The sequence below is a fragment of the Bactrocera tryoni genome, chromosome 3, assembly GCF_016617805.1.
Source record: "Bactrocera tryoni isolate S06 chromosome 3, CSIRO_BtryS06_freeze2, whole genome shotgun sequence".
Lineage (NCBI taxonomy): Eukaryota > Metazoa > Arthropoda > Insecta > Diptera > Tephritidae > Bactrocera > Bactrocera tryoni.
In genome coordinates, this window is record NC_052501.1 from 20818831 (window position 1) to 20836084 (window position 17254).

Here is a 17254-nt window from a genome sequence, read left to right on the forward strand (position 1 = left end):
GTTGCACCGATGGCGCTGAAAAAATAATTGATTATTAGTCGACTAAGTTTCAGCAAGCGAACTCAAATGGCAGCTGAATAGTTTAAATTTTGAAAGCCAATAATTAATTTTGAAATTTAAGTCAATATTCGTGTAACCGTCCCATTGTAATTTGAGTTATCAAATCGGAAAATATGCGCACCAACGCTCAACTCTTCTTCACAGCAGCGACGCTTATTGTTTGTGGCACACCTGTCGTCTATGCCTTCAGCAACGCCGCCAAGCTCAACTGCGGCGCCAGCACTGCCGCAAAGCACATTCATCTGACGCAGCCGGAGACTCCCCCACAAGAATGCAACTATCGCATTAACGCCTACAACAACAATATTTGTCAGCTACGCATCGATTTCTCGCTGACACTCGCACAGCCCAGCATACCCGACGCGCAGAACGGTTTATGGTACGTGCAATGCATGAAAGACTACTTCGCCGTGAACGGGTTAAAGCTTTGCGGAACTGAGGTCGGACAACATATTTATGTGCCTTTCAATCGCACTGCCGGCGTCGAAAGCATCGATTTAAGTATAGTTACTGCGCCGCGTTCGGGCGACGGAAAACTGGCAGCGCCACGCTGGAATATGCACATAAGGCAATTGGAGTATCCATCAAAGTCAGCATTACGTGGTACTATCGATTCTCTTGAGGTGGAGGAGAATGATAATGAGCACCTTGAAAGCGATATAGGCCCACGAGCTAGCGTCGCTGACAATTACCTACTTGCACCACCTGGTTGCTTGCAATACTTTCCAGAAGCCGTTGGCACTATCACTTCGTTCAATTATAATGGCGGTTCGGGTGTTTATCCGGCGAATCTAAATTATGCTATCTGCTTCCGCCGTCAACAGTCGTCGAAATCGCTCGAGTAAACTTTCATTAACAATGCTACAAATTGGCATGCTAATAACGGTAAATCTGTTTATGTTCACAGAATTAAGATGCGCTACTTCAGGTTGGGCGCCGAATACAGCCGCCAGAAATTTCACGAATTGGACAATTATTGCCGACCACAATTGCGTAGCGAGGGCTTAAGTGAAGATTATTTACTGATACCCCAAGCGACTGTTGTGGAAAGCAATATACGCGCAACATATTTCTGTGGCAGCAGCATTCAGGGTGACACAGTAGCAAGTACATTATTTTTATGGCAATAAAGTTGATTTTCGTGCATATAATTTGAAGCGCGCCAATTTCAGGCACCAACCCAGGACCACTAGTGCTGATTTTCAACAGTGATGGCAATTACAAAGCTGGACAGGAAGTTGGGTACGCTTTAAGCTACAAAGTTGTGTAATAGCTAAATACTGTAAATAAAAGCTCAAGAAAGCTCTGGAAGCTGCAATATGAAGTTTTAATAAAACTTATTTAGTTAAAAGCTTTGTGGTGATTTGAGTGGTGGCAAAGCTAAAAGTAAGTGGGGTTGAAAAGCTTATGTTGACCTGCGCAGTGCAGTTATATTTTAGTGCTTTTTTATACAGTACCTTAAAGCTTTTAAGACATACATATGTGAAATTGCAAGAAGTTTTATGTAACATCGAGCTTGTTCGTAAAGTTTTTATTGACCGAATATTGAAAACCGCCTGCGTGCTTTTTTAGCCGGTTTTGTCGAGCTTTTTATATTTAAGTTGTACTTAAGAGTTTAAACGTTGCCACACAGAATTTATTTCTTTCCAAAAAGTAAAATTTTTTTAAAACAAAGTTTTATATTAGTTAAGATTGTTTTTTTTTTTTTGCGTAACATACATACATATGTTTGTAGAGTATCAAATGTGACAAAAGGAGCTGATATGTTCGAGATTGGAAAATATACATATGTTTATTATATATTGTATATCTATTTTATTTCACATGAGAACCGGAATCTATTGCTCGGAGCTGGTTCTCAGGAAACCTTTTAAGCTTCATGAAGAAGACCAATATATATGGAACTATATGTCGATAGCCACGCGGCAGTTAAGACAATAATCTCAGATCGCATTACGTAGGAGAATGTCATTAAATGCAAGGGGTCAGTAGAAGTAACGGCTGCATATATACTGGGTTCCAGGCCACAAAGCAATTTCGAGAAACTAAATAGCTGGTGAGATTGATAAAAGTGCCATCCGTCCAGTATTCAAAATACGGAAGTTACTATAAACAATATACAATGAAATTTCCGAAAAGTCTTACGGATCCCCAAAATTACGTGCAAGAGCCCCTAAGAAAACCATGCATGCTTTTTACTCATGCGATCTCGAAAGAACTGAAGAATGGTTGTTGGCCTAATAACTGTTTTTGTTGTTATAACGGCATAATTTTGCCGGGTTGGCAGTTATTGCCCGGATAAAAAATCCTGGGCCGTTCCGGTACGTAGTCGGGTCTACGTAGCGGAGCGTTAAAGCTAATGATGGGTCACATTTGATGCTGGATTAACTCCTATGCTTCTGTCCAGCTTTATCTGAAACTTGTCTTAGATATCGATGAGCTTCGTAGCTTTAAGTAACTAAAATCCGCAAAAGGCGTTGACGTCTTGTTAATGTAATACTTTATCTCAAATTGAACTGAACCTCGTTCTGGCATTACTAGGGATCAGTATAACCTGACCTAACCTATCTACATACATACTTATATAAAACTCAATATCTTCACTCCTAATTAGCAATCTTAGTGTAAAAATTAAATGTATTTAAATAACATTTTTCTAAAGCCACTTTCGCTTGATACCAATATGGCAATGTTCAATTTATTTTCTCAATACTGTGTGAACCTCAATTTTTATATAAGTAGCTGAAAACTCTTTTCAAAAATACATTCCGCAAAATTGTTTTAAGTTTTAAGCCTACATATATGGTAAGTTATTAAATATATTAAATAAAAATGTAATAAAAATTTAAACATGTGGCAACCCGTTTTAAAATAATTTTCATTCTAAGCGAAAATAAAAATATATTTTCGGTACCCATATTGCAATTATTCGGTTATATTATATTTTATGAAAACAAAATGAAACATGTGGCAACCTTGCTTCAAAACGTATACGTCTTTCAAACGCGTGTCGGCTTTCCAAACTATTTTAATTTAACCAACCCAAATATAAAACTGTTGCAGTTGGTTTTTCTTCGTTGAAATTGTTAAAAATACATACATACTTACATCTCAATAATATGAGTTTGAACGGACCGTAACTAATAATAATAATTAAATTAAATTTTAATTTATTTCATTTTATTTTATATTATTTTAATTTAATTTATAATATTTTTTATTTCCAGAAATTCCCTATACATATGTGGCCATATCTGTTCCCCTTTTGTTTCCCTGGCAACACTTTATCTGTCCAGCCTACCCATCCACCACCCATCGAACATGTTGCGACATGTTATTGCGCGTTGTAGTTGGATACCGGTGAGCCGAACGAACAAAACACAACCAAATTGCCGGCTGCCGACAAACACGAGCATATACAAAAGCGACGCCAGCATTTAGCAAACTTACACAGAAAACGACGCTAATCGCACACATGAATATCATGCTGTTGTCCAGGCAACGAAGCTGCGAACTTTGCTGCAACCCAATCGGAAAATTATTGGTTAACAACCAAATGTTGCACAACATGTTGCTGGCAAGTGTATTTAAAAGGAAGAGGAGGAAATTTACGCAGACAAGCCGTAAATTTAAGGTAGGAAATGTACTTAAATACAAATATATTCAAAAAATTATATTAATTTCGATAAATTTAAATATTCCTATGTAACCAAATGATTAGAATAATTTTTCGATTTGGTTAGGCATTAAATATTCATAACTTAATATGATTAATTAATTGACTTATAAGTGCAGCGTGAGCTATTATGAGCTTAATTTCCCTTCCTATATTTGTCACGCACACTTTTTACCCGTTAAATAATATTTTAATTTATTAAATAATTAATACTAAAGCTCATAATGTTGCCTTGAAATGTTGCTAACAAATACTGCGGGCACATGTTGCGTCTCAGTTGCCTCACATAAATGTTGTAAAGAAATGTTGCTAGTTGTGGTTGTGTGGGTGTTTAAGTGCATGTAGCTTTGCATGTGCTCCAAAAGTGTTGTTAGTGAAGCCGGTAGCGAACGCCAAACACCACCCATCTAACGAACAAGTCGCCACTCGTTGTTCGCTGCCCGCTGCCGTTGTCGTTGTCGTTGGTGTCTTGTGCTTTGCATGTTGGCGCAATTCAGTCTTTGCCGAACAGCCGCGAAATATTAGCGCAAATAACGGATAAGTGAAAATAGCAAGTTTCGGTGATTAGTTCAATTAATTATGAATTTAGTGAAATTTATCTTAGTAAATTGGTGTTGAAAAAGTGAAAATAACTAAATACTTATTATTTGATGAATAATAATGATGTGCAAAAGTGAAAAGTTTCAATGCAGAAAAGGCAGGAATAAGTGTTCTTATTCGACAGAGTGAAAAATAACGGTAGTATCGAGTGAATTCAGTGTTACCTACAGACTTTAAATTCATGAAATGGTGAAAAAATTACTTTCATTGAGTTTGAAAGCCAATTACAGTAAGTTCCAAGGAAACCAAAATATTTTAAGTATTTGTTATGAAAACAAAAAAATTAATAATTAAAAATAATTAAAATAAATTTAAAAGAAATTAAAAAATAAAAACATTTGATGAGTGTGCAAAATCTTTTAATTTCTAGTTGAAAAAATAATAAAATATAACGGTAATGTGTTTTTTAATCTAAAATATACCACGCATTTGAAACCTAAAAAATACAATACTATTTGTCCTAATTTCTGCTTTCAAACTTCTGCCGCAAATAAAATTTTAGATTTTATTGCAAAAAAATATAAAAAATAAGATCCAACTAGATTTTAAATCGCTTAAAAACCAAGTGAAAGTAAAATTGAATCAATTAAGCAAATAAGATAATCTTAAGTGCTTGCCTACTCACCGAAGAGAAATGTTTATTGTGTTTGTTAAAAAACCAGATGTGCAAATCAAATGAAAATATACTTAAATTAGGCATAGCTAAATAAAATAAAATGAAGTCATAATTGATACAACGATAACAACACATAATAATATTCTGAAAATTACAAAAATTAAAATAAAAATTATTTTCCAGTTTATAATAAACAAAAAATTTAATGATGCAATGTTAAAGAATTTAATTGAATTTTTCTGCTTGCCATTTGGATTTTTGGATAGTTACAATTAATTACAGGTGAGTAACATATATTTACAAAATTTCTTTATTATAATAGGGTTCAGTTCAATTTTGAATACATAAAAACACTCAAAACGGAACACCACGGTGGGCAAAAAATAGTAAGATTTTTTATTTTAAATTTCGCGTGAAAACCCATTCATCTAAATATATTTTTTCTATTTTGGTATGACTGTCAGTAACATCTGTGCCAAATGTCAAATCAAAATAATCATTAGTGTTTAGTATAAGCTTGTCCTTTTGAATTACATAAAGTGCATTCGGCGATTTTTACGATGAGTGACTTTATTAAATATAGAAATTCCATTCAATTTTGTGTGCGGAATCAAATTTCTGATGCCGAAACATTCAGAACGTTGAAAAGGTCTTCTGTGATAATTGTTTGTCGTGGGCGTTGTGTTTTTAATTGGTACAAATTATTCAGAGTCGAGAACGCTTTGACGATTAACCACATTCAGGACGACCAATCGACATCAACTGATGATCAACACATCAAGAAAATAAAGGAATTTGTTTTTTTAAGAACAAATCCGTTCAGTCGGTATATTTTAGAGATAAGTGACTCAATTAATTTGAAAAATGCTTCTTGGAAATGCGTTCATTCAAATTAATGTATAGTTAAATAGTAGATATGTGCTATAGTAGTTCGATCTGAAAAATTTGTTTGAAGATTAGAGCTCTCTTAGACAATAGTGATATCTTGTCAAATAAAAAAGTTTTTGGTTCTTATGGATCACTTCGTATGGCAGCTATGTATATTGTATGGTGGTCCGATATCGGTGGATCTAACAAATGAGCAGTTTCTTGGGGGAACAAGACTTATACGTAAATTCAGCCCGATATCTCAAAATGTGAGAGGCTAGTTCGTGTATATATCGTACTAACAGACGGATATACCTAAATACACGCAGCTAGTCATAGGATTATTTAGATATGTATTTTATTGGGCCTCTGAACTTTTAGGATATAAAAATAGCTTCTATTTAGACCTCCAACAGAACATTTATCAGAACTGAAACTATTGGTTCTATTTTTGCACACTGTAGCCACAACAAGGTAAATGTGAAGAAGGAACCCTGCGGAGCAACTGTTTATTTAATTAAATCAATACCACTTAATTGCTACAAATAAAATTAAATATCCAGGAATAGCCAGTAGCTAAATAGCCGTCAACTTGTTACTCACCAGTGGCTATATCTATGTAAACAACTACTCATTTGGCAGATGGGCGGCCATTAAACGGTCGGCCCATTTAGAAAATAAGCGTCTACGTAGTAATTGAGCAATGACTTACAATAACAACAAGAACACTATTGTTTTTATTTAATGTAGCCAACAATTGATTTTCCATTTTCGCCTTTTTGGATTTTGTTGTTGGATTTATAATGAATAAACAAACAACGAATTAAAAAGCCTTTTGATTACTCGCTGATTCCTCAAAGTTTTAGAGTATCTTTCGTCGGCTGTAATTGCGTGAATTTCAAATGTGCGGAAACTCGGAATTTACTACCAATGCTTCTGCACCACGAGTCACATATTTTTTGCTCTGCATTACGTAAACAAGCAGCAGTTTAGCACTTGACATAGACAGTTTGGACGTGGAGTTCACGCCATGCGCGGATAAACACACAAAGCCAAAGCATTCTCGACGAACCAGCCGAGCGTCTCGAGCGCGCCGTTAGATGACTGAACACCTTCACATGCAAATATATATACATTTGTATTATAATTGTAGTGGTGATTAAAATACGGTGGCTCGCCAAGTCAAAGTCAAGGCTAGTCCTTTCAATAAACGGCTGAAATTCATTTAACAACACTTCTCACTGTTTTCGCTTTTTTGTTTCACAATTGTGTTGTTGTTGTTGCGCGTTGTTGCTTTGTATACGCTGATGCGCTTCGAGTGGAAAAATATTTCAGTAAATTTACGTTCAATTCAATTACCAAGTGGCATTGAGGTGCTGCCAGCAAACGCCCCACCCACGAATTCAAACGAATTCACTGTAACGGTAAGGTCGAGGCGGTGCTCGGAGGCACAAAGCTTACGCTATGAGTGTTGGTAGCTGGAATAGCAACAGTTTGAAATGGTATTGACAGATTCAACAAGCGGCTGACCCATCCTGCAACACACACACACATATATACATACACACACACACACATACAAATAAAAAACAACAACAGCAGCCACGACAGGTGGAATGAGCTATCGTTGGCGTGCTGAAAGTAACTGTAAAAGCATCTTAACAGTATTCCTTTCAGCTGGTTGCTCGATAAAAGGTTCTAAAAGCTGCCAACTGAAGGGGGTGAAACACACACTTATACCTACTATATGTATGTAGGTGTAAAAATAGCAGCAAAACAAAGCAAAACACACGTTTGGTCGACTACCTGTTTTCACTTTGGAAAACAAAAAGCAAAATAAGCATATTAGTAGCGAAACATACTTTGAGACTTTGGGAATAGCATTTGCTGTAAATTATCTTTTGCCCAAGAGCAGCAACGGTGCATGAAAAAAGTGAGCAGTAAAAATCCAAATAGTAGATGCTAAAGTAAACAAGCGCATAGGAGATGTGGAAAACCGACGAAAACAAAAAAAAATTGAAAGTAAACAGAAAACCACTCGGACTGAATATGGTTGAGAGGCTATAATACGAAAAAGTGGCAGGATGGACCTGGCAGTGTGGCAGGTTGAGAGCGAAATCCGACAGGCGAACAGTGAGATTCAAACTTGCCCTGCCGGAAAGTGCGTTAGTTCTGAACTTTTGTGGCTCCAAACAAGCCCCACTTCTGTTTTTCTTATAAAGTGTTTCTGTTAGGCAAGGTTAGGTTCACTTTGATCGAAATTGAGCTCTTTTCTGTAAATGTGTGTAAATATCAGATGATTCTATAGTCGTTAAGATTTCCTTAGTCGTCCAAGTGCCTTTCATTGAACTGGTCCAACATCTAACGATTTGTCCAGAACGAAACTGCACTAAGTTACGCAGGGTAACAAAACTGTTATGATGCTGCCTAAATGATAGATAATTTTGACAGTTACTAACTGATTGAGTTGGTTAGTTATGTTTTGTATAGAACAGCCCGAAATAGTTCTTCAGTTAGCTTGTGGTTAGAGAAATTGTTGCCGCGAATTCCCAAGAGTCATGCCGTAACTCTTTTTCGTGTAACCAGCTCACTAGAAAAATCAGAGATCCCAGATACTGTTATCAATTCATCTCTGTTACGAAAAAATTTATGTATTAACATTATATTATATTATGATCATCGAGTAGTCCAAAATTCGAATCTTGTAATAGAAACTACCCCATCCGACTCTTGAATCAATGATTCTTCCTACCCACATAAGACTAGGTTGATAAACAGACTTGTAAAGCTCCTGACATAAACATAGATAAAGTCATAGATAAAAGCCTGAAAATAAACACGACTGCTACGAAACTATTTATACGACTCTCGAAGATATTTAATGATACTACATTCCTTCCGAGATAACGTAGGATCGGTGAACTTTCATAAACATTCGAGAGCGATAAGTCTTAGCGATAAACTGAAAATAAATCAAATGTTTCAAAACCTTTATTAAACTACTTAGTTTGATCGCGCTCTTACTCCTTCAACAATAGCTGGCGATGTTTTTTTTTTAATTCGGTTTAAGGTTTACGGGTAAAGCAAGAGGGATCAGTGTTACCTGAACTTGAAATAAAGCAGAGTACCTTTGAACTATCAAGAAGTGGCATGCATTTTTCGGAACTATTACAATTTGGCAAAAGAAATCAATAATACTAGTTTTATATTTCCTACAGGGCATTCATGGGTGTGTATATTCGTCTATGCGAACAATTTCAGGCGCTCGAATTCCCATAAAGCAAATTGTATAAGAAAGTAAAATTATGTTTATTTTTGATATACAAGTAATAACATCATTATTAAAAGTTTTGAATTGTGTTGTCAGCGGCAGAACACAACTGTCAGCATGGCACAATAAGCGAAAGACACTTGTAGCGTCGAGCAGAAAATAAGACACAAGCATATGCAAACAAAAATTAAAAACAATACAAAGTTTACAATAAACCCAAAAAAAAAAAAACTAGAAAAAACTTTAGCAAAGGTCCGCTTGGGCACTAAGCAAAGCATAGCGTTGGGCAAACAAAGATACTCTCCGTCTGTGGTTAGATTTAGTTATTTGCAGGATAATACACACACGCGTACAAACGAGCATGTAGACACACTCAAATTCACTCTTGAGCCCACTTGTTTGCAGTTGATGATGTATGGTTTATGTCATTGTGGGTGGCGAGGTGTGTGGACATAAGCGCCACTTGTTCGCTTGAAGGTGTCGAAGCACACGTGCTGGAGATTTCTTTCCTAAATATAGTAAAGTGTATAAGAAAGTACTAAAAGTTTTCGGTCAAATAAATGTGAAGTGTTTGTATGAGATGCTGGATGATCATTATTCTGGTCATTTATGGCCGAAAATGTGTGTAAGAGGAGATGACGAGTGTTTGCGAAAAGTAGAGAAATGTTGTGAATCAAATAAATTTTATTATGTTTGCTGGTAATAGAACATTTCGAAGCAACAGCGTAATTTTAATTTTTCGTTACACTGTCAGAAAATATAATTTTAATGTCATTAGATTATTATTTTTTTCTAATATTATTTTGTAATTTGTATTTCAAAGGCCTTAATGGTTTTTTCTAACCCAACTAGGACATCACCGTTGAACTAAAATTATATAAGGGACTGTATATATGTTTTAAAACTCCAAGAAAAGTTTTAGTAATTAAAGGGTGATCCATTTCGAGGTTCCCTACCATTTTAAAGACAAAACACAAAAATATTTATTATATATTTATTATTCAAAAGAACATTTTTTGTCATTTATTTTTTGAATCTCTTTCAAATGTTGACCGCGACTATGTCTCAGATAGCCCATCCGAGTATTTCAACCGGTAACTGGCGAATGACACGCGTGATGTTTTACTTCAAGATTTGAATCGAAGCGAGATTGTTCGCATAGACTTTAGACTTTACTTCACATCACAGGAAAAAGTCTAAAGGTGTGATAACACACGATCTTGGTGGCCAATCGATCGGCTCAAAACGTGAAATTATCTGCTCACCGAAATGTTCTCTCAATAAATCCATTGATTGGTGCTATTTGTGGAAAATGGCGCCACCTTGTAGAAATCAAATGTCGCCAAGATCACGAACTTCAATCTCAGGCATCAAATAGTCGGTTATCACGGCGCGATAACTGTTGTCATTGACGATTACGTTCTCATTAATTTTTGAAAAAATTTGGACCGATGATTCCACCAGCCCATAAACCACACCAAACCGTTTTTTTTTTCTAGATAAAATGACTGCTCTGGAATCTTTTCAGGTTGCTGTTCGTCTCAAATGCGGCAATTTTGCTTGTTTACATACCCATTGAACCAGAAATGAGTCTCATCGATGAAAAAAATTTGGTTCGAAAACGTCGGATCTTCTTGAAACTTTTCAAGCGCCCATCGGACGAAGCGATGACGCTTGGGAAGGTCGAGCGGGTGCAGTTCTTGTACAAGCTGTATTTTATACGCTTTCAATTTAACATCTTGACGTAAAATGCCCCAAGTGGTTCCATACGTCAGTTCGGGCTCTTAACAGAACGTGGATTTTCTTAATAAAATTGAACGATTTAGAAACGTTGTTCAGTTGTAAGTCTATCCATGATATTCTAAGCAATACTGAATAAACATAACATGATATATAACATAATATATATGTATATACATATATATACGTACGTGCAGTTATCCAGTGGAATTTCTACAACTTTGAGAAATATCCATAATGTAAAGCTGATATGCTACGAGGAGCCAAGCAATCTAGTAGTATATATGAAATCATCTGCTGACCGGTATATCGGAAGGCGGTAACACGTCATTTTCGAAAGTTCGTGGTATACTTATGATTCTCAACTGCTTTCTAGAAATTTATTTATTTACGATATTGAAATATGTAAGTAGGTATCAAGTTTTGTGTTGATGATACTATTTCACTGTACATTAATTTGGCATTACTAGTGATCCCTGTTTATTAAATTTCAAAGCCATAACTTCAGAAGAGGCGCCATCTACTTATACTCTTTTATAATTTCACTGCTGTAAATCCAAAAATGAGTTTAAAAAGATAAAAGGCTCATGTAAAAACTGTCATAAATACTTAAACAAATAATTATCTTTGCATCCCCAAGTAGAACTGGTCAAATTGTATTCATTGAATTGTTTTCAAATGCTTATCTATGCGTAAACTTTATTTGTATTTGAATTTGGCTCATTGCGGATGTCATTAATTTAAACTAAATAATTAATTAATCACTGCGGTTATCACAGGAACTAATAAATTTGTAGTTTTCCACTTCACGGTTGTTATAATTAGCCTTTTCTCACGTTTATTTTCGCCTTGTTTAATTAATTAGAATATTCAAGTTCAAAAATGTAGCTCAAGATAAAAAGTGCGAATACTTTTCCAGCGATAACAGTTGGTATAGATTGTACAGGGTTTTCCAATAAGAGAAACATGATTTCTTAAAAAACAAAACACACTAACTTTTAAAAAAATCAAATGTTTTTTATTTAGTGTGTAGTGCAATCGATACAATTAAGTTCAGAATAAGTATGACATCTTTCAAATGGCCTGCACGACTTCTTTTTACAGGAACGATGTCGTATTATTAGAATTTCTTCGCGCCAGAATCGACAGTTTTGTTTATTTACCGTACCACTCAGATGAAAATGAGTATCAGCAGAGAAGATGATTTTCTTAAAAAAATCGTTATCACTTTGAAGTTTCTTTAAGGCAAAAACAGCAAATTCTCTACTTTTACGGTCGTTCAATGGCTTAAATTTTTGAGTTAGAACAATTTTATTCTTATGTAAGCCCAAATCCTTTCTCCAAATCCACCAGGTTGTGGCTCGAGACGGTCCCAATTCTTGAGAATGTTTGGAATTGACAAATTGTGGTCTTCAGCAACACTTTCCTAAACAGCAGCAATATTTTCTACGCTCGAAATGCTCAACAATTCGACGAATAGCGAGCACAGGTGGACGATTAGTACACCACAAAATGGCAAAAGCGCACGAAGTTGCAATTGGAGCGAATTTTAACGTAGGGAGTTGGTAAATATTTGGTCATTAGTCAATTTCATAGGTCAAAAGACTCAATTATTGAATGAAATCGGTTTGGTATCGTTGGACTGTCATCTTGAACAGATAAACATTCCTACAAACAGATGGATTAATTCATTCGACCAAATTATTGGTAATAATTCACGTATACACTCTCCTAATTTCTGCCATATTTGAAAATCATGTTTTAAGCAATATTTGATATAATTGTTATAAACCTCGACTGGTATGGCCTTCAGGGCCTTTGGCTTGAATTATTTGATAATTTCGACGTCATATTATGAATTCACATCTTGTCATCTGCATTTGAAAAATATGGGGTCTTCAACTACGTTGTCAAGTATTTCTTTTAAGATCTCTATTCGACGTAGTTTTTGCAAAAGATTCTGGAATTTGGTAGGAGTTCAGGATTGATACGCTTCATACCCAAAGCATTAAGTAAAATGGTTGAATTGCTCCATAAATGATGTTGCCCCCTCTCATTGTTGCACTCAAATGAATATGTTTGTAATAAATTAAACTCCTTAAAACACTACTGCAACATTTTCTTTAGACGGGATTCCCTTGGAAATACTAAATTGCAAGCAAACTCCGTATTAATTTTTTCCCATAGTATAAAGATCGTCAGACGAAGTTTTCGCGTCATAAAGAAACAACTGCCAAACACACACTAATTGGGATATAGAGATGAAACTTCAAATTTAAAAAATTGTGTATCATTCTAAAACAAAATTCTATAGATACGTGTAATAGTTTGCGCCGTTTAAATGCATCAGTCCGCATCAAATTTGATCTTGAGTATATTTTTTTCTTATATACATTTTGAGTGTCTCATAATGTAAATTTTCCTTATATTAAGTACAACAAATATGACTTGAATGTAGATATCCACCAGCAAATCGCTCCATTTTTCTTAAGTATGTGTTGCCATATGAATGCAAAATTAAATGATGAACTTTGCAAAATTTTAAATTTTTTGGCATTTAAACAGTTAAATCTTTATTTTTATGTAAAATTCTAGGAATTAAATAACATAATATTCTCAAAAAGAATTCAACTCAGTATTGTAAATATATTTGTTGAACATACTTGATTTCCACAGCAAAAATTTTAATATCCGTTTCCTAATAATGCTTCAGCGCGAGTATTAATATTTGGAAATGGAATTTTTTGTTTGTCGTCGCAGCTAAATTTTTACTTTCAAATATATTAAACTGGAAAAATGTGGATTTCCGATGCCAACAATGTTGCGCGGGCTTTAGTATATACATATATGTATGTATGGTACTTCCACGAAGTCACAGAATAAACACCCCAATAGCTAATTCGAACAAAAGAATTGTGCATTTTTCGTATGCAAATAAATTGATAAATTCATTTAAACCTTTTCTTTTATTTCAATTTTTTTTGTTTTTCGCTCCGAAAGGGTTTAACGCGCAACAGCTGTTTATTAAATAACAGTTCAAAGCACGAGAATCAGTGGAACAACAGAAAGGAAAAGAGAGTTTTGCCGCCGGAAAAGCAGCTTTAATTTATTTAATACCATTGCCGGCGATGGAAAAATGGCAAAAGTCAAAGGATTTAAAAAAGGTTTGACTTGGGAGTAAACGTTGGGGATTTTCATGGCAAAATGTATTGAAGTGGTTGCATGAGGGATCAGCAAGAAAGCAATATGACTGCCATTCAAGTAAATTGACTTCATTTATTCTATTGTCATTTTCATGATTTTCGTTATCATCATCAAGTGTAAGTGAAAAAAACCCGATGCAACTGTTTGTATGTATGTATATTTGTATGTTTTTATGTGTGTGTCTTGGGGTTTCATTTACTTTGTTTACTCTTTTGATGTTGCCAAACTTTTCGTTACAGATTTGCTACTGTCGCATACTTTGATTAGCGCTGCTTGAAGCCTCTGTGCTCTTTCTGTATCCTTTTACATATACATACATATACAATACATATACTTACATACTTATATGTATACATAATATTTTGGGGTATTCTAACTTTTGCTGACTTTTTGACCATTTTGCCTTTTATTATTTAACCTTTTTGGTTTTGTTATTATTATTATTACTTCTTCGGTTTTCCTATGCTAACTCCAGCTTGACAGCAAAAAATATATATAATATAATATTTCTGACTTTTATCTCTTGGGATGATTAGCAAATAAGAGCTTTGATAAGCACAAACAATATTTTAGGTTCTGTGGCTTATGGGAGTATGCTTTTCTTACGTGATTAGCACTTGAAAGGGATCAATAACGTTGGTAACCACTTGTGAGTTGCTTAAAATCACACATCATACTTACCCGCATATAAACTACCGATTTTCCTGCAGCAGTACTTCAGGCGTAGTAAACGGCCTTTTATTATTAAGGGGTATTTTAGTCTAGAGGTAAGAATTTCAGATAATTTTTGTAGTGTCTTAAAAAAAGGCAGTTTTTATTTGAGTATACATTTTTTATTGGTTATTTATTAACATTCGAAGAATGTTGGAAAAAATTTAAAAATAAAAAGCTTAAATTTTCAAAAACTAGCAGGTGATGAAGTGCAAGGTCTCCAAAAATTGACACTTGACCATAACAACGATTTCAACCCTTCCAGCAAACAAAAAAAATTATTAATCTGGAAAAATTTTTTCATATATAAAACAACAAAAAAGTAGGAAAAAAATTGTATAAAGAAATAGCGACTCTTGAATAAAAACCGTTTTCACTTTTTTGACTGTTTCGAAATTTTTAAAAATAGTAAAAATTGAAATTCGGGGATATGGCTAGTTCCGGATATAGACAAGTTTATGAAGAAGACTCTCTTAAATTGTTAAAAAAATCAACCCGGTAAAACCGAGAAATCAAAGGTTTGGAGAAAGATAGTTTCTAGAAAAACGCGTTCAACGCATAACTAACTCTGAAAAGGATGTCGACTAGAATACTCATTCAACGCATAACTAACTCTGAAAACGTAACCAGATAAGGATGTCGGGCATTGGAAAATGTTTTTCTAGTTCTTTCTGACAAACAACTTTTAACTTAGAAAGGAAATTTTTCAACTTAGTAAGGAAAACGATCTCTTCTATCATGAGCGCTTTTATGAAGACATTTCCTTTCCTTTACTTTGATAGGTCAGTTTGAAAGGCACCTATCTACTGTATTGGTCCGATCTGAACAATTTGTTATCATTCGAAAGAACATGCTTTGGTATTTCTTTTTTGAAGATTATCTATTTCAAATGTTGATCGCAGCTACGGCTCAGATGGTCCATCCGTTGAGTCCAATTTTCGATGACTCGTTTGAACAATTCAACTGCCATCAAATTGTCGCTTAACACGACGCCATTGTAGGTTACGTTTTCACCGGCATCGTTTTTGAAGAAATATTTGCCAATGAATCCACCGATCACACCAAAACCTTGTTTTTTTCTGGATGAAATGGCAGCTCTTGAATCTCTTCAGGTTCATCTTCATCCCAAATGCGATAATTTTGCTTGTTTAAATAGCCATTGAGCCAGAAAGGGGCCTCGTAGTCGAAACTTCTTGGAGCTTTTTAAGAACCCATAGAGCGAAGCGATGTCGCTTGAGAAGGTCGAGCCTCTTCAGTTCTTGCACAAGCTGTATTTTGTAATCTTTCAATTTAAGATATCGACATAAAATGAGGCAAATTATTTCGTACGTCAGTCCGAGTTGCCGAATCGACTCTGTACTCTCTCAGCTACTCCTGCTATATTTTCTTCACTGCGTGCTGGATGTGGTCTATCCGGTTGAATATTATCCAGTAATGATGGATCTTAAGATGGGTGATGGTGCTGCGAATAATACGCTCAGTGGACCAATTATGTTGACCAAAAGTTGAGCGAAACACATTCTTTACAGAATGTGAATTTTCGTAATAAAGTTGAACGATTTGTAGAAGTTGCTCTCCGTCGCCATTGGGCTGGGTTTAATTTGAAGCACAAAATTCCTCTTAAAGTTAGAGATTGAGAATTATGGTCGGACTAACCGTTGATTTTATACTCGTTTAAATATATTGTGTCGACATAAAGTTTATACAACTTTGAATTTCATTTTGTTTGCCATTTCAGAACGCTCTAAAGTCACTTGATCAGTTTTTTTTTTAATATTTTTTTCTTTTGCGATTTCTGTTAGTTTTGTTTACCGATAATTTATTACTTAATGGCTTATTCTGACAAATTCCGTCTCCTTTTCGTGCTCTATACCTGAGCACTGCAGGCTCAAGAAATACTTGTCCTATATGGACATAGTCTCATGTGCAAACTGCAGGTTTGGCGGGATGGAAGAAGAAACTTCTTGAAAACACTTGATTCTAGATTGCGAGCAATTTATAGAAGCAGGTTCAAGGCCCTAGGATCATTCTGTATGGACAAGGATGCTATTGCTGATAAACCCCATTTGACATAATTGTCAATTTCGCTTCGTGGTATAACCATGTAAGATGGTTCCCAGGCAGTTGAAATTGTTCAAAATTTCGAGGCTGTGTCTATCAACATTGACGTCTAGGTCTGTTTTTATTTCCTCGCCAGATCCATTCGAAATCATTTTTTCTAGAAACAATAATGTTTTTCACGACGAAGAATTATCAGAGGCATATCTATGTGTGTAACTTAATACCACTGAATTTTCGCACTAGGAATAACAGGATCTTCTTCAAGATCATAAAACAGATTAATCGCAAATTACGGCATTTATAGTATATTACTGGGATTTGAGTTATCTTACAATTTGGGCAATATGCTTAGCTAAATGTTCACTGACACGTGAAGCGCATTAACTTTTTAATTCGCAGCCACTTCGGCTTTATTTCACATATTCCCGAACATAAATTCTCTAACTTT

At 35.0% G+C, this 17254-nt stretch overlaps 2 protein-coding genes across 2 annotated transcripts in view; both read left to right on the forward strand.

Moving 5' to 3' along the window:
- Window positions 1-117: 117 nt before the first annotated feature.
- Window positions 118-1330, forward strand: LOC120772670. Its single transcript, XM_040101405.1, has 3 exons — window positions 118-901; window positions 968-1167; window positions 1233-1330. Exons 1-3 carry the CDS (start codon window positions 174-176, stop codon window positions 1328-1330), a joined length of 1026 nt encoding a protein of 341 aa, XP_039957339.1. The 5' UTR covers window positions 118-173.
- A 1963-nt stretch (window positions 1331-3293) lies between these two features.
- LOC120771999 (calcitonin gene-related peptide type 1 receptor) overlaps window positions 3294-17254 on the forward strand; it is a 173192-nt gene continuing 159231 nt past the window's right edge. Inside the window, exon 1 of the mRNA XM_040100356.1 lies at window positions 3294-3694. The gene's annotated coding sequence lies outside the window, so the exon portion shown is untranslated. The remainder of the gene's footprint in view (window positions 3695-17254) is intronic.